This window comes from Equus przewalskii, chromosome 11, assembly GCF_037783145.1.
Source record: "Equus przewalskii isolate Varuska chromosome 11, EquPr2, whole genome shotgun sequence".
Lineage (NCBI taxonomy): Eukaryota > Metazoa > Chordata > Mammalia > Perissodactyla > Equidae > Equus > Equus przewalskii.
In genome coordinates this window covers 24,831,697-24,850,103 of record NC_091841.1, presented here as the reverse complement: position 1 = coordinate 24,850,103, position 18,407 = coordinate 24,831,697, and the positions used below count along the sequence as shown (strand labels likewise).

At 36.8% G+C, this 18,407-nt stretch overlaps 1 protein-coding gene across 6 annotated transcripts in view; it reads right to left on the bottom strand.

Annotated features, from left to right (window-relative positions):
- The window catches only part of LOC103542273 (organic anion transporter 7-like), a 29,796-nt gene extending 13,763 nt beyond the window's left edge, over positions 1–16,033 (bottom strand). For 3 of the 6 annotated variants that reach the window (XR_011524136.1, XR_011524137.1, XM_070565357.1), the window contains exons 1-5: positions 15,305–15,987; positions 14,540–14,643; positions 5,791–5,945; positions 5,520–5,688; positions 4,127–4,250 (exon numbers count right to left, since the gene is read on the bottom strand). Coding sequence is in view for 4 of the 6 variants with exons in the window: in XM_070565357.1 (XP_070421458.1) it covers positions 4,127–4,250; positions 5,520–5,688; positions 5,791–5,945; positions 14,540–14,643; positions 15,305–15,706 (954 nt within the window). In the remaining 2 variants the exon portion in view is untranslated. Of the gene's footprint in view, positions 1–4,126; positions 4,251–5,519; positions 5,689–5,790; positions 5,946–14,539; positions 14,644–15,304 lie in introns of all 6 variants that reach the window. The other 3 variants (XM_008509206.2, XM_070565355.1, XM_070565356.1) reach the window with 3 other exon arrangements.
- Between the last annotated feature and the right edge of the window lie 2,374 nt (positions 16,034–18,407).

Genomic DNA, 18,407 nt, shown 5'->3' with positions numbered 1-18,407 from the left:
CTCTGGGGAAGACTTCATTTCTCTCCACCATCTTCACTAGGATCTAAATTCTCAAGAGCATTATTCGAAATCTTCTAAAGGACTTCTGCTCTTTTCTGGAACTATAAGAACTTCCATCAGATGTGCCATTGTATATGTTTCCAGAAATCTTCTATTCCTCCTTTTTGAATGGCTACCTTCTAATCTTCTCCTTTATCAATTAAAAGAGAGTAGTTTTTTTCCCTTATATCCATTAGCATTCTTTACATTCTCTTATCATTTTAAATATTTGGATTTAAAAATGTCTATGAATTTATCTCTCTTATACGAATGTGGAAGCTCTTTGAATGCTGGGAGTCTAACTTATTCTGTCATTCACAATCTAGCACAACACATGGTACAATATAATTTTCCAGCAAGTACTTCATATATGTGCATGACATGAAGAATGATTTAACTGGTTATGCACAGCAATATTTGCCTTCGATATCTGGGATGAAAAATAAGAGGTAAAAAGTATTCTCTGAGGTATTTCCACTCAGTCATGCTCTTGGAAGTTGTAATAATGAGAATGTAAACTCCACATGAGTTTGGACTGTTGTGGTCACTGCCGTGTTTCCAGGTTTAGAACAAAACCTGCCACAGGTCAGCACTCACTAAATATACCACAAACGAAAGTGCATGGGTGAATGAACAAATGGGAGAACCTCTTTATGCTCCGTTCTGCATGGTCACTAATCCTTCTACTGGCCTTACTGTTCTGAAAAATGGTCAGAATTGGAAGGGAATGGATTACTTTTTGCTACTTTCTCTTATACAGAGTGAGACCAGTATACAATGTTTTTAAAAGAATACTTTTTATTTAATTAATTTTTGAGGTAACATTGGTTTATAATATTATATAAATTTGGGGTGAACATCACTATATTTTGACTTCTGTGTAGACCACATTGTGTTCACTACCCAAAGTTTAATTGTCATCCATCACCATACCCATGGGCCCTTTTACTCATTTTGCCTTCCCCCTGCTCCCCTTCCCTGCTGGTAACTGCCAAACTATTCTCTGTGTCTATGTGTTTGTTTGTGGTTCTTGTTTTTGTATCTTCTACGTATGAGTGAAATCATATAGCATTTGGCTTTCTTCAACTGATTTATTTCACTTAATGCCCTCAAAGTCCATCCATGTTGTCCCAAATGGGCAGATTTCATATTTTTTTGTGACTGAGTGGTATTCCATTGTACATTAATATTCCATAAATATATATGTAGAGTAGCATTAGTAGTATACTTTAGTGTATAGTGTATATATATATTTATATATATATTTATATTTATACCACATCTTCTTCATCCATTCATCCCTTTATGGGCATATAGTTTGCCTCCAAGTCTTGGTTACTGTGAATACTGTGCTGCAATGCACATCAGGGTGCATATATCTTTTTTTCGTGTTCTTTGGATAAATATTCAGAATTGGAATAACTGGTTCATATAGTAGTTCTATTCTTAATTTTTGAGAAATCTCCATACTGTTTTCAATAGTGACTGTACCAGTTTACATACCCACCAGCAATGTGTGAGAGTTCCTTTTTCCTCACGTCCCCTGCAACACTTGTTATTTATCATCTTTTTAGTAACAGCCATTCTGATGGGTGTGAAGTAATTTCTCATTGTATTTTAATTTGCATTTCCCTAATAATTAGTGATATTGAACATCTTTTCATGTGCCTCATGGCCATCTGTATATCTTATTAGGAAAATTATCTATTTATGTCCTCTGCTCTTTTTGTAATTGGGTTGTTGGTTTTTTTGTTGCTGAGTTGTATGAGATTTTTGTATATTTTGGATATTAACTCCTTATCAGATATAGGATTTGCAAATATCTTCTCCAAGTTGTTAGTCTGTCCTTACACTTTGGTTATGATTCACTTTACTGTGCAGAAGACTTTTTGTTTGATGTAGTCCCATTTGTTTACTTTTTCTTTTTGTTTCTCTGCCTGAGGAGACTTGATATTCAAAAAGATATTGCTAAGACTGATGTCAAAGAGTGTACTGCTTATGTTTTCTTGTAGGTGTTTTAAGGTTTCAGGTCTTAAACATTAAGTTTTTAATCCATTTTGAGTTAATTTTTGTGTATGGTGTAAGATAATGGTCTACATTCATTCTTTTCACGTGGCTGACCATTTATTAAGGAGATTTTTCCTTTCTCCATTGTATGGTCTTGGCACCTTTGTTGAAAATTAGGTGTTCATAGATGTGTGGGTTTATTTCTGGGCTCTTGATTCTGTTCCATTGATCTGTGTGTGTGTGTTTTTCTGCCACTATCACGCTGTTTCAATTACTATAGCTTTACTATAGCTTTGTAGTATATTTTTGAAATCATGGAGTTTGATACCTCCAGCTTTGTTTTATCTCAAGATTGCTTTGGCTATTGGGAGTCTTTTGGTGTTTCATGTAAATTTTAGGATTCTTTGTTCTATTTCTATGAAAGATGTCTTTGGGACTTTGGCAGGCATTGCATTGAATCTGTTGATTGCCCTAGGAAGAACGAATATTTTAAGTCTAATTCTTCCAATTTATGAGCACGGAATATCTTTTCATTTCTTGTCTTCGAATTCTTTCAACGTTTTATAGGTTTCAGGTAATAGGTCTTTCACATCCCTGGTTAAATTTATTCCTAGGTATTTTATTCTTTTTGTTGTGATTATAAATGAAACTGTATTCTTGATTTCTCTTTCTGGAACTTCATTCTTAGCGAACAGAATCACGACTGATTTTTGTATGTGGATTTTGTACTCTGCAACTTTACTCTATTATTTTATCATTTCTTATAGTTTGTTGGTGGATTCTTTAGGGTTTTATACAATATTTAAAAAGTTATCTGTTGAGATACTTTCCTTTTAAACCCTTTTATTTAAGGTTTTATCATAAATAGATGCTGTATCTTGTTAAATGCTTTGTTGGCATCTATGCAGATGACCATGTGATTTTTGTTCTTCATTTTGTTGATGTGGTGTATCACATTGATCAGTTTTTAGATGCTGAAGCATCCTTGCACCCCTGGAATAAATCTGGCTTGATCATGGTCTATGATCATTTTAATGTGTTGTTATATTCAATTTGCTAATATTTTGTTGACGATTTTTGCATCTTTGTTCACCAGTGACATTGGCCTGTAATTTTCTTTTTTGTTTTTTTTTAAAGATTGGCACCTGAGCTAACAACTGTTGCCAACCTTTTTTTTTCTTTTTGCTTTTTCTCCCCAAATCCCCCCAATACACAGTTGTACATCCTAGTTGTGGGTCCTTCTAGTTGTGGCATGTGGGACGCCACCTCAACATGGCCTGATGAGTGGTGCCATGTCTGTGCCCAGGATCTGAACTGGTGAAACCCTGGGCCACTGAAGTGGAGCACATGAAGTTAACCACTGGGCCAGGGAGCCAGCCCCTGTAATTTTCTTTTTTGTGCTCTCCTTCTCTTGTTTTGGTATCTGGGTAATGTTTGCCTAATGTTGGCCTAGCTGGAGTTAGGAAGCATCTCTTCCTCTTCAAATTTTTGGAAGATTGAGTGAGATAGGTATTAAATCTTCTTTGAATATAACTTCTTTGAATAATATAATTTACCAGAGAAGCTATGACTTTTGTTTTTTAGAAGGTTTATGGTAACTGTTTGGATCTCCTTACTAGTTATCTGTCTATTCAAATTCTCTATTCTTCTTCATTCAGTTTTGGAAGATTGCATAATTCTAAGAATTTATCCTTTTCTTCAAGACTATCTAATTTGTTGGCATATAGGTTTTCATAGCTTCTTCTATAATCCTTTGTATTCTATGTGTTACAATTTCTCATTTTTTCTAACTTTACTTACTTGAGCTTTCTCTTTTTCTTTGTGAGTCTGCAGTTTTTATAATTGTTAGTACTCAGTCCTTCCTTCCTCCATTGAGTAAAATTCGTGTCAAATACTTTCAGTAACAACATGCCCTTTTCTAATGTTACCCAAATGATGTTGACACTCAACTAATAACAAGAACAGTGAGGTCAGAAGACCCATAACCACTCCTAAGACCTTACCTTGCTTGGATACTGACTAATGTAGATGTCAGGTCATGTGTTCTCTACAACCCATAACCAGCTCCCATCCTTCTCACCTCCAGGGTTAGGGTGTCTTTGATATTCTTCTTTCCATTTCTGTGTGCAGCTTTTCTGAGTTCCCTTAAGCCCTCCTGAGGCTTGTTGGTGATAATCAGCCACCGAGCAGACTCCATCAGCCAACTGATCAAAGGACAGAACAGAGGTGCCGTTAACTCTCATTTTCCCATTTTTCATATTATCTTTGTCCAGAAATGGGAAGCAGCTCTGAACATGCCACCCAAAATATGCTGCTTTAAAACATTGATTATTTGAGCTGAAGGAACTTGGGAAACAGCAGATGCAGGAAGATCTCTCTGTCTTCCCTTTCTACCTAAGAGAGTCGTAAAATTTACCATGAAAAGATGCCCTTCTTGTGCCAGGAAGAAAAGAACATTCTTATCATCAGAGACTTGGAGTTGACATCAAAAAGAACCTATACAAACAAACTTACCAAAATAACTGTTACTTTCCCTTAGTTTCCCCATATATTTCTTAGTCTTTGTCCCACAAATTCCCACCCCTAGTCCAGACCAATGTGTCTCATCGCATCTACACAATTTATAGTTTTCATTGTGTATAAAAATGTAAATAAGCTTTTGGGCCTAATGGCTTCTTTGGGTCTTAATTTTTCTCCTGAAGACGTATACATATAAAATATTGAATAAATTTATGTGCATTTCTCCTGTTAATTGTCTTATGTCAGTTTAATTCTTAGGCCATTCACAGGACCTACAAGGGTAGAAGGAAATTTTCCTCCCCTGCTTATGCCTTTCAACTCCAATGTAATATCCACCACTGTTTGGTTATACCAGAAAATATAAACTTACTTTCTCTTATATTGTAACTAGGAAAATATGAAGATGACACCTTAATGCAGTACACTTTCACTACTTGGAACATTGGCTTCACTCTTATTCAGGGGAAATGCCAATATCAGTAACTATAAATAAAGTGTGCCTAATTAAATTTGTATTCAAATAAACAGTGAATAACTCTTTAGTATAACTATGTTCCATGCAATATTTGGGGCACACTTGTACTAAAATATTGTTTGCTATTTACCCAAAATTTGAATTTAATGGAACATTCTGTATTTTTCTACTTAGCACATGAAAATACAGACCACTCGGATAAATAGAAATTTCACAAAAATGAAGAATTTTCAGTGTAATTGTGTGCCATTTAAACTTTGGGATATTATTATACAAAAATATTTGTTGTTTATCTGAAATTAAACATAATTTCATTTCCATGATATAATCTGGCAATGGTGTCTGTTGAGCTTCTGAAATTACACAGATTAGTAGAGTACATGCTCAAGTGTTGACCAAGGATCACAGAGAATTCATGTCTCTTGATTCCATGCATCTTTCATTCCAGGATCCTCTAAGACTGAGAGAGAGCTTGTACCTTGAAGACAGAAAGATGACAAATACCGGCACAGAAACCACCAGCTGGAGGGTGCGCCAGTCTCGAATGGCATAAGCCAGTCCTCCTGATATTATCTGTCCAATACTATGAGAACAGAATGCAAGTGTTGTTCCCATGGCTTGGAATCGGGGCACTGTCCATTCTACAACTGAAAGAAAACACAAACAGGATTTTGATTTTAAACAACGGTGGAATGTCTACATCAAAGTCAAGGCTTAGAAAATGTACAAGATCAAAAGTGTTGACTTACTGAGCATGGTGCTATTTAACATGATGGTCATGACAGAAAAGCCAGCCAAGAAGCGTAGTGAGCAGTAAATGAGGAAGGTGGGAGCAAAGGCTGCACAGGTGTCAGCAATGGCGAACTGGAGCAAACACCATCTGAGTATCAACCTCCTCCCAAACCTGAGAAACAGGTACAGGTTAGATCAAGGAACAAGAACTACCCAGTGTAAAAATAACTATGAGAATGTAGCCACGTTTTGAAATTTAGGGAATGTTTGTGCAAGTGTCAGTGCCCTCTTTATGCTGCTTGTGCCTCCGAGGATGCTGGTGCCTTGCTGTTTAAAATGTTGCTTCAGTTTTGGGTGTTGCCTCCTGGGTCACCAGGCTGTAAGCATCATTGCTGCTTCTGGGGTCACCTGGGTCTCCTGTTCCCTCACTGACTTTCTGTGGGTTTTCCACAGCCTCAGGTGCTGATGCCCCCTGCAAGACCTGTGTTGCTTCTCCTAGGTTATCTGGAGCTGTAGGCAGCACCACTCCTGGGGGCTGAGTCATGGGTGTTGCTGCCACTGCCAGGGAGTCTTGTATATGTCACCTGTTACTGATAAGGCCAGTGTCAGAGGTATTGCCACTGGGGGCTGGGTCAAAGGTTGTATTGTGATTTGTGATGCCTCAGGTCACAAGTGCTACCTGCCACTGCTGGGGAGGGGTAGGGCTCAGCCACAGCACTGCTGCTTCTCCTGCAGACTCTGTCTCCAGCACCGGTGCACTTTTTGAAACCTCAGGTCAGGGCACCATTGCCTCTGCTAGAGGTATTCACATTTTGGATTGCCACCACTGAGGGAGACGGGGGGAGCTGGGCCACAAGCACCAGTGTGTTTCTGGAATCATCAGATCATGGGTGCCCTCTGCCACCACTGAAAGAGGGAAAGGGGTAAACCTAGAGTGTTTTTGCTGCTTTTGCAGCCTTGGTCTCTGGTGTCATTGTCTTCTTTGAAATCTCAGATCAGGGCACCACCACCAAATGCTGGGGGTATCTGCCTCTTGGATCACCGCCGTCACTGGAGGGGTAGGGGGCTGCTCACCTAGTTCCACCACCTCCTAGAAGTCCAGTCCACCCACCTTCAGATGTACAGATGCATGGATCTCTCAGACATTCTGATGTGCTGTGCAGGGAGTCCTTTGTTGGCCAATGGATGCCCTACAGCTTGCAACTTAGAGGGGGGAGACAAAGGAGACAACTGACCCTGCCACAATGCTGATGTCACTCCTCTAGTTTTCCTCTTGCAGTGTCTTTTTCTGGCTTTGGTATCAGGGTAATGCTGGTCTCATAAAATGACTTTGGAACTTCTCCCTCTGATTTTTTCGGAAGAGTTTGAGAAGGATTAGTGTTAATTATTCTTTAAATGTTTGATAAAATTCAGCAGAGGAGCCGTCTGGTTCTGGGCTTTTCTTTGTTCAGAGATTATTGATTACTGATTCAATCTCCTTGCTAGTAATTGGTCTGTTCAGATTTTCTATTTCTTCCTGATTCAGTCTGGGTAGGTTGTTTCTAGAATTGTTTTCATTTTATCTTGATTGCCCGGTTTGTTGCAATACAGTTGTTTATAGTGGCCTCTTGTCTTTCTGTGGTATCAGTTGTAATGATTCCTCTTTCATTCATAATTTTGTTGATTTGGGTCCTCTCTTTTTTTACCTGTTACTCTAGAAAAAGATTTGCCAATTTTGTTTATCTTTTCAAAGAGCCAATACTTAGTTTTGTTAATCTTTTTTGTTGTTTTCCTGTTCTCTATTTCATTTATTATTTCCTTTCTTCTGATAAGTTTGGGCTAAATTTGTTTTTTGGTTTCTAGTTCCTTGAGCCATTGAGTTAAGTTTTTTATTTGAGGTCTTTTTTGTCTCTTAATGTAGGCATTTACTACTATGAACTTTTCTCAGAAATGCTTTTGTTGCATCCCATAAATTTGGGTATGTTGTGTTCCCATTTTCATTTTCTCAAGATACTTTTTAATTTCCCCTTTAATTTTTTGCTGGATCCATTTGTTGTTCTGGAGAGTGTTGTTTAATTTGCTTTTTTTGTGAGTTCTCCAGTTTTTCTCCTGTTATTGTTTTCTTGTTTCATACCACTGTGGTCAGAGAAGATATTTGGTATCCTTTCAATCTTCTTTAATTTGCTGAGACTTGCTTTCTGGCCTAACATATGATCTATCCTAGAAAATGTTCCATGTGTACTTGAGAATAATGTATATTCTGCTGTTGTTGGATAGAATGTTCTGAATATATCTCTTAGGTCTGTTTGTCCTCAGTGTTGTTCAAATGTTCTGTTTTCTTATTGATTGTTTTTCTGGATGATCTATCCACTGTTGAGGGTAGGGTATTAAATTCCCCAACTATTATCATATTGATGTTTGTTTCTCCTTTTAGCTCTGTTAGTTTTTGCTTTATATATTTAGGTTCTCTGATGTTGGGTGCATAAATATTTACAATTGTTGTATCTTCTTGATGTATTAACCACTCTGTCATGCTGTCATGGCTTTCTTTGTCTCTTTTTACCCTTTTTAGTTTAAAGTCTATTTTGTCTGATACAAGTATTTCTACCCCTGCTTTTTTTGTTGTTTATCATTTGCTTGAAATATCTTTTTCCAGGCCATCATCCCAGTCAATTGTGTCTTTAAGGCTAAAGTGAGTCTCTAGTAGGCAGCATATCAATGGATTGTTCATCTTGTTTTATTGCTGGATTTTTTTTATCAATTCAACCATTCTGTCTTTTGATTAGAGAATTTAATCAATTTACATTTAAAGTAATAATTGATAGGTAAGGACTTACTATTGCCATTTTGTTAATTGTTTTCTGACTTTTTTGTAGACCTTTTCTTCCTTGTTATCATGTTCTTCTTATCATGTTCTCTTTTTGTGTTTTGATGTTTTGGTATCAATATGCTTTAACATCTTGATCATGTTCATTTGTGTAATCACTATAGGTTATTCTCTGGTTACCAGGGAAAAAGCTGAACTCATAGAAACAGAGAGTAGAATGGTGGTTTCCAGGGCTGGAGGATTTGTGGAAATGAGGAGATGTGGGACAAAGGGTACAATCTTTCAGTTATGAGATGAATAAGTTCTAGGGATCTAATATGTCTTGGAGACTATAGTTAACAATAGTCTTGAAAGTCATTAAGGAAGTAGATCTAAATGTTCTCACCACACACACAAAATGGTAATTATGTGAGGTGATGGAGATGTTAACTAACCCTATATTGGTAATCATTTCACAATATATATCTGTATAAATTATTGTATTGTACACCTTAAACTGACATAATGGTATATGTTAATTATGTCTCAATTAACCTGGAAAAAGGAATATGAAGCATTCTAATAGCAAAACAAACCTGATGTAAAAGCAACATCTGTGAAAAAATATACCAAAGTTAATGAAAGTTTGCATAAGAACTACTCTCTGCTGAGTGTGGGTTTGCAGATATTGGACAACATGCTTCCTCTTAAGCATGGTAGAAGAGAGCCACAATACATACAGAGGAACTCATAGAAAGTTCTCAGAGGAAAGAAATTATGTAAGATGGAGAATGAATAACTAGAAAACAGTGAGGTTAAAAAAATAAAAGGGAAAGAGAATTCTATGTTTCACAGATTTCTGGAAAAAGGTGTCTTTCTGTGGAATAAGGCCCCTGTGCTGATTCTATATGACCATTAATATTAACAAATGGACAAAAATTGGACTGGGAAACTGTTCTATAATATTTACTTCACTCACACTATACTTATATTATAATACAACTGTCAAATATTTTATATTCTGAGTTATTATACAATATATACTTTATTCTTATATTTGTGTTTCAATTCAGAATGGTATGGAATCAATACAAAGAAGTGCTATGATTAAGGAAATGATGTAGTGGTGATTATTGGAAAGCCTGGTCAGTCAAAACAAAAAGTAGTTATGTATAATGATATATAATGTACTCAAAGGAAATAGTCACAGGTAAGTTTTTTACATGTAGGGAAATTTGTGGTATCAGGTCTTTGGAGGCAATCTGGCTATCCTTTCCCAAAAGAGGGGTTAAGAACAGTGTGATGGAACCACAATGTGCAGCAATATTTAGCAACTAGGAAAATAAACTAGAAGTGTACATAAGAATGTGTATGTATCTAAAAAACATAGTGGTGATTGTACAAACAAAAAATAATGAGAAAATATATTTACATAATATGTAAATTACCGTAAATGTAAATGAAACAATGTCACTAGTTTTGTGAAAACATACATAATTTTAAAATAGTGTAATCAACACACTATAATAATCCCTACATTTGGAGGAGAGAAATGGGAGTAGAGCATGGAGAAAAAGTGAAACAGATATATACATATGCATATGAGGGGATTTCAAGACCAAGTTAATGAGAACACTGTCTTATGTAATGAGGAGTATGATAATTCAACCATCTCTTCTTGACATCCAAAAAAAGGGAAATCTGTGTTGTGCAAAATATAAACATTGTTTCATTATCAATTATTGTGTGAACTGGCTAGATGCTCACCATTGCTTCTCTTTTTTTCTGGACACGGAGGAAGACTATACTTCCCAGTCTTGTAATTAAGTATGGTCCATTCACCTTTGTGTTGACCATGGGCTGTGGACAGAAATGACGTAGACCACTTCCAGCTCTGTCCATATAAAATCAATTTTGATTCTACCTATTCCATCTGACAACATGGCTGGAAACAAAAACTGCTTGATGAAAATTCACATGATGGAAGGAATTGTTTCCTTAGTCATTGTCTAGAAGATGGGGGCCTGGATCCCTACTTAATCCACACCAAACTATGACATGAATGAGAATCACTCTTTTATTCAGGTAACCAACTAGGATTCTGGATTTTTTACTGCAACCAGTTATCTTGAGTAATATAGTAATGCTGTGATTACAACGATGTTTAATGAAGATAAGTGGAGAATCTTTGTGTGTATTTCTTTTTGGCTTTGTTACAAAATTTATTTGAAAAAATATTTTATTTGAAAAGAAAATGTGATATATATCTATAAACAAATATGTCAAAAGAGGTTACACAATTGTACATACATCACATATATCCCAACTTTACTTAAAACATATGTTTGTGATATATGTAAATATAACAAGATGATGTTAATGTTGGCTCTCATTTGGGTGGATTTATTCCCAACTACTCTTTATTTTGAAAGTTTTCAAACATGAAAGACAGTTTAAATGAATACTGTAGCGAATCCTGGTATAAACCTCAATCAGGCTCACCATGAGATATCATTTTGCTGCATTGGCTTTATTTCTTTGCATGTATGTGAACACACACACACACTTTTTTGTTGAATCATTTGAAAGGCAGTTACAAACCATATGACACATCACTCCTGAAGTTTTTAGCATACTTGAGTTAAGAATAAGGACAGTTTCCAATCTATTATAATTCCATTATCACACCCAAGAACACTGATTCCATCCTATCAGCTATTAGACTATATTCAAATTGTTGCAAAGGTCCTCAGACTCTCTTTCTAGCTGTTCTTTTTATTTATTCCATCCATGATGTAGTTGGAGTTTACAGATTGCATTTTGTTCTTACATTTTGTTAGGGTTTTTTTGAATCTAGAATGATCACTCCACTTATTTTTTGCATGACATTCCTTTTTTGAAAAGTCCAGGTCAGCTGTCTTATAGAAAGTGAATTAAGGACAATTTAAAATGTTTTTTGGGTGATGGCCCAGTGGCATGGCAGTTAAGGTCGCATGCTCCACTTTGGTGGCCCAGGGTTCACTGGTTAGTATCCCAGGCGTGGACCTACACACCACTCATCAAGCCATGCTGTGGTGGCATCCCACATACAAAACAGAGGAAGATGGGCACAGATGTTAACTTAGTGACAATCTTCCTCAAGCAAAAAGAGGAAGATTGGCAACAGATGTCAGTTCAGAGCCAATCTTCCTCACTAAAAAAAGAAAATTCTATTTGGTTCCATTTTAATAATTTATATCACTTTGTAGATATTCTCATTTTGTTCATATAGTATTTTCCTGAGTTATTTTAGTTCTTTTTCCATGCTTTATTTCATCTTTTTGAACATATTTAAGACAGTTGTTTTAAAGTCTTTGTCTGGATGTCTGACTTCCAAGCTTACTCATGAATAGTCTCTATCAGGGTTTTTCCTCTTTTTAAAGGGTCGTGTTTCCCTGTTTCTTTGCATGCCTTCTGATATTTCTGTTGTTGTTGAAAATTGGGCATTTCACTACTGTATGTTGTAACTCTGGAAGTCAGATTTTCCTTCTTCCCCATTGATTTCTCATTCTTTTTTTAATAGCTGAAGGGTTAAGTAGTCTATTTTTCTGAGACTTTTCCAAACTGTTTTGCAAAACTATTAGTTCATGTTCAGCTAAGTTTTGACAGACATTTCCTTGAGTGTCTGGAGATCTCCCAATGTTTGCAGATTGCATCTGTTTCAAGGCACTCCTTAAAGCCTTAGCCAGGTTTGTGGTAGGGTAGGCATCAACCTGAGGCAAAAGCTTTATATGTTCTCATGTGTTTTCTGAGCATGTGTGTTGCCTGGCCTCTTGCATGGCTTTCTGAATTACACCTTATGTATGGCTGCTTTTGAATGTCTTAATCTCCAAAAAAATCTGAACTAGGCTTCTCCTTCAAGTATTAGATGGTCTATAGTATGTCTTCAATAGCACTTACTATCTTTCCAAATAAAATATTCAGGAAACCAGAAACAGAAGAAAACTTCTTAAAACTCATTAAGAGTATCTACCATTATCCTCTATCTCATATTATACTCAAGAGTGAAAGGGTCAGTGCATTCTACCTAAGGTCAGATGAGGCAAGATTATCATCTCTCACCAATTGCATTAAGCATGATACTGAACGTTATAGCTATTGATAGAAAAAAGAGTAAAAAGCAAAATAAATGAAAATAATAAGTAAAGCTATCTTTACTGGCAGATGAAAAGATAGAGTAGTAGGAAACTTCAAGGAATTCACAATAAATCTACCAGTAGTAATAAATTTATCAGGATGGCAGTTGGTAGAATCAATACATAAAAATCAATTGCATTTCTACGTATGTGCAATGAATGATTAGACATTAAAGTTACGAAAAACAACTTCATAGCCTCATAAACCAAGTTAAATAGAAGTAAATTTTATGGAAAAAAATGCACGACTCTTCCCACAAACTATGAACACTGAAAAAGGAAATTTAAAAATATCTAAATTAATATCTCCATAATATTCTCAGATCACAAAAATCAGTATGTTAAAAATGACAATCTGACCCAAACTGCTCTACAGTTTCAAGACAATCACAGTAAAATTCTAAAGAGAACCAATTTTCCAACTTCCAACAACTTAGTATAGCTTGCCTGTTTTTGACTCCACCTAAAAGTGTAATTGTCTGATATGTAATCATTTGTATTTTGCTTGTTCTGCACAACTGCATGATTCTGATATTCATTTGTGTTACTGCACAGAGTAGTTTGTTCATTCCCTTTACTGTAGATTAATTTATTATATGAATATCCTGCATCTTATTTTATCATTGATCGACTTCTAGATTGCTTCCGGTATTGCAATATTATGAATAGTTGAGAGTGTTATTTAAAAAGTATCAATTTGTTCATGCCCCTTTCCTACACATACCTTTTAGTTTTTCCTCTTAGCTTGCTGATGAAGTTCAAAATCCTTGGATTTTTCAAACTACCTCAATTTCAGCTAGTCCTCCACTGTTATCTGCTACTAAGCCTTTTCCATCCCTTGCCTCTACTACCATGTCATCCATAAAAATTGATATATCTATAATTTATCATGACACTGTCACAGGAGGCCATGTTACTGGACTGTTGAAAATGAAAACTCTGGCTCTGAACTCTTTTCTATGTTACATTTACTGTGATATATTTAACGTTCACATTTCTCAGCTGAGACAACAGTAAATATTATGCAGGTGAATGGTAAGGGGCACCTCATGTGCTCCACCTCCCTCAGGAGAGACATGGTTGAGTGTTGGCAATGATTTCAGAGTTAAGTCTATATGAGAAGAGGTACGGTCAGGCACAGAATTCCCCAAACTTCTCACATGAAAAATGTGACAGCAGTTATTCTTAGATTAATTACTTTAAACGATTACAAAACTTACCTTTAAAAACCTGTTTGTGCAAAACCAAAAACTAAGGTTACTGGCATAATTTTTTAACACACCACCAATGATGCACTGCTCTGTACCACACAGGTTTTATAAGAAAATCTATCCATCACAGTAGGGCAACTAGACCCTGGTGATCATTTTCTGGGAAGCCGCAATTCAGCTCACAACGTCCAGAAACATGACACCCCTGGACAAGGCCAGCAAAGCAGTTTTCTATATCTGAGTCTTCAAACAGGCCAAATCTCATGCCATGAAATATTTTCCTCTCCATTCCCATAGGTGTCGCTTTCTCATGTTTCTAAACTACAAGTTATAGCACCTCTTTTCTGTATCCTGTCCTAATATGCTTCCAGATTAGATGGAAATGCCATTACTGAGTCCTGTACACAAAGCTCAATGCTGAAAAAAACAGCACTCAGCACAATGATTAATTCTCTATTTGTACTTCTAGAACACTGGAGACCAAGGCAGCTCCAGAGGACTGTAATTTGCAATATTTATTTCCTAATGATGGAATGATTCATGAAATCATGAAAATACCCAGGAGTAAAGGGAGCTGTGATCTAGAGACACTCACCTGTCTGATAAATGGCCATATATGATGTTTCCCACCAGCATTCCAGCTATGACTAAGAATTTAGACACTGAGATCAGTGACTGAAATTCACATACCAGGTCCCACTGCAAGAGAAGGAAACTTGCAAAAGAGAGCTCCACAGCAGTTTATAACCCCTCATTGGAAACAGCTTAACATTACTTGCAAATTTTAGTATATTGGACTCCTATCTTCCTTTCCAGCTTCCCTTTCTAAATTAGCTGATCTTCTCATTCCAATCTCAGCTTATACATAACTGTTTTTGGAAGCCTCCTTTAAAATTGTAAGTTTTGGTAATGCTCTGTTTTACTCCATGCTAACTGGCCATAGAGTTCAATTATCTGAGTTTTAAAATTTTTTCATGACTGAATTTCATCATAGACCTTCTTATAGGATTGCTCTGCGGTACAGTCTGAGCATGGAGGTTTTCATCAATCTCCCAAAAATTTATAATTTGCAACCAAAAGGTAAGCATTACTGACTTACAATAACATTTCTAACACATTACATAAATTAGTTGTTTAAACTTTGGTCCTTTCAAGAATAAAAGCACTGTGATAGCAGGGTTCACATCCATTATTGAATTCATTAGTCTTATTATTTATTTAAAAGTGAAGCATTTAATATCTACTGAAAGAATGAAGAGTTGTTACCTATGTAGTGACTAAAGGCTGGAAGCATCTTCATTATTTTTCTACCTTTAATACCCACACCATGTACTCACAAAAGGTGAATGGGGCCTCTTACCTCAGACACAATGGTGGAGGAGTAGGAGATTCGGTCATATACCCAGCCATCGACACAGGGTTCTGTGTCTGGTTCACTCGTGTTAGGGAAGGTGCCATTCAGGTGAAGGAGCTGCCACTGGGGATGGACATAGCGATGACACTTCTCTGGCTTCAGGTTTGAATCCAGTGGGATAGAGATTCTCAGGAAAGCATCTTGGCTGAGGATACCAGTGCCATTAGAAGAGACAGTGTCATTGTCGAGGATTTGGACCCAACAGCGGTGACCAGGGACAGCTGCAGTGAAGTTCTCCAATAGAACATGAGGGTATGCTATCATGGCGCAGATACAAAGGAAAGCTGTCTGAAGGATCTGGAATCTCCCCAGGCCTCCAACTTGATCCAGGAGGTCCTTAAAGGCCATGGAGGCTGAAGAGGTGATCCCCGAGATAAGGCAAAATGACTGTATATAGAAAAGTTCAAGCGGAGAAAATGCTTCCTTCCACACTAAGTGTGTGATGAACACAATTTCTCCTCAATTAGCCCTGTCTCACCTCCAAAGCAGGGCCATAGAAGCTGTTTCTCCAAATTTTTTAGGGTCAAGTAGGTAGCCGTTTTCATTAGTTACAGAAAGAAATATTTTGCTGAGTTACTTCCAGCAGTTGACAAACCAGTTAAAGGTGTACTTTGTAAAAATTCTTGTCCTCAGCAGCACATCAAAGTCAACATTGGACTTTGATCTACAGAATCTGAGTAAACAGTCTAATATAAACCTGCTACATTGTTTGCAGTTCTTTGCAGAAAATCTACTTGGGGAGGCTCATAAGTGAAATACTTTTTGATTTTCCTTTGAAAAGAAGAGAAAGCATTTTGCTTGGTTAGTGCTGAATTTTGATTAAAAGAGTAATGAAAACAATCCTGAGTTAAACTAAAGCAAGTGAAATATGGCGCAATCATCCCCTTTCGGTAAGTGACATTCTGCTTCAGTTCAACTCATACCACAAATTCACACTGAAAATGAGTTACTTGAAATGGGGGCAGAGTGGGAAGTGATGGAGGCCAGAAGGGTAAACCGGTGGTAAGCTCCTATAGAGGTTTATATTTATTGGTTTATTGATTCATCCAGATAACATTTGTGGGAACCCTTTCTACGCTAGTTCTAGGAATATAGCACTATGTCAGACAAGGTCTTCATGACTCTAAAGTCCAGTGAGTAAGGGAGGAATAAGTAACTAATTACACTCAGATCTCATAAAATTGCTCTCTGGTACATGCACAATATGCCAGGGAAGAAATGAAGAGAAAATATGGGATAAAATGTCATAGCATTATTAATTTGCACAAAACATCTATTAAAAATTTCTTTTTATGGCTTTAGTGAGATATAATTCACATACCATCTGTTAAAAAGCAAAATTCAACTGAGTAAATATGAGGATGTAATTGGCTTTCTTAAGCAATTCATGAATCAAGCAGCGTCCCATCCAGCTGATAGAAGAGGACTATGAGGAGGCTTACAAGATGGAAAGTTTTTATAGGAAGGAGGGTGAGGTCAGGAAGTAACTAGCAAAAGAAAAGATAGGGTTATTTTCAGCCAGAACATCTTTATTGGGGGAAAGGGAATTGGCATGGATTTTATCATGCAGGTTACCTAACTTGTGCAACTCAGGAAATTTCAGATTGACTGTTTAAAGGTCACATCCTGGGAGGCCTGAAACTGCAATTAATTCTTGGTTTGCTGTCATGGGAGCCATTTGGGGATTGTTATTTCTTTGTTTTAACAATCCCTTCCATTTGATTAAAACTCTCAGCCAAGCTGAGAGATGTGATTAAAAAAAATTTTTGCATTAGCATCACTCAGTCAGTCCTCCATAGTTCTTAGGGCTTTTCATGGTCTTCTGAGTGATACTTGCAGGTCGTGATTGTTTTGCTCAATCCCTGTTTTACTCACAGGCCGTGTCTTCTGGTTCACATTCTTTCAATTGGTCATTCTTTGTTCCCTTTCCGACATTCCAGTCTCAGGGAGATTACTTCGCTATTCGGAGCTAAAAATATGCAATTAAACTTTTTGCAAGAACACAACATGCCAGAAAGATTATTATAATTATAATACGGAGGATAATTCCCAATGTTTGAACTGCACTTCAGAGCCACGGTCCCTAAGACTCAAACCCATGAAAGAAAGATCTCGTTGAAGGAGTAAAACCTTTAAAGCCAGACTGCTTACTCAATGATCTAATGTAACTGAGTTTCAACTTCTCTAGGAGTGTTAGTCTAGGTACGACAGGTGGTGTTGCCCACCGCACAGACAGCTCTTTGCTGAGCTGGAAGAAAATCAAGGGCTATCCTACTATCAAGAGCAACCAGAAAGTCTAAGGAGTTTTCTTGGGCAGCTATTGCTTTAGCATTGGATTCTCAATATTTTTAAGAGCTAAGGAGAGGTTTCTGATCATAGCCTCATTACTGTTTACTCCTAACTGAGGAAATAGGAATCTGAAAGTGAGTTAATTTTGAATTTATAAATGCCTCCTGGTAGGTCCTTTCTAGAGCAGTGAGGGACACAGTTAGATAACCTAAGAGGCATTGCCAGCTGTGTGCCAGCCATCTAGTCATTCATAAGTCCAAGGAAAATTATAACCAGACAAAGATAAACCCTGTTGAGGCACAAATACATCCACCGAGGTGGCACTATTAATCGATTCATTCACAGGAATTGTCGTATTTGACTTTTTAAGCCAAGAGTCAGTTAGATTTTCTCCTAGCCTGATATAAAAAGTTGTTTTAAATTCCATAGTTTACCTACCTTAGCAATCACCTGGGAGGTAGAGATGAGGGCATTATTTTTATAGGTCAATGTCAGAATAAAGGAAAGAAAGAAATGAAGAAAAAGATTTCATGTTTAATTAAAATAGGAAGGTTTTTTTCTGGTATCTTGGGTAGAAGCAGTCTACACCAATGTCAGCTACTTCTCTTCCTAGTCAATTTGATATGGAGGTCTCCAGCATTTGTACAGAATACATGTTATCCTATACAATGCCTTCCAGTTTTGCCCTTCCAATGGGCCTCAAGGGCTCTCTTTCTCTGATGATGCTTCCAGAATGCCCCGTCATCAGGCTCTAGACGGT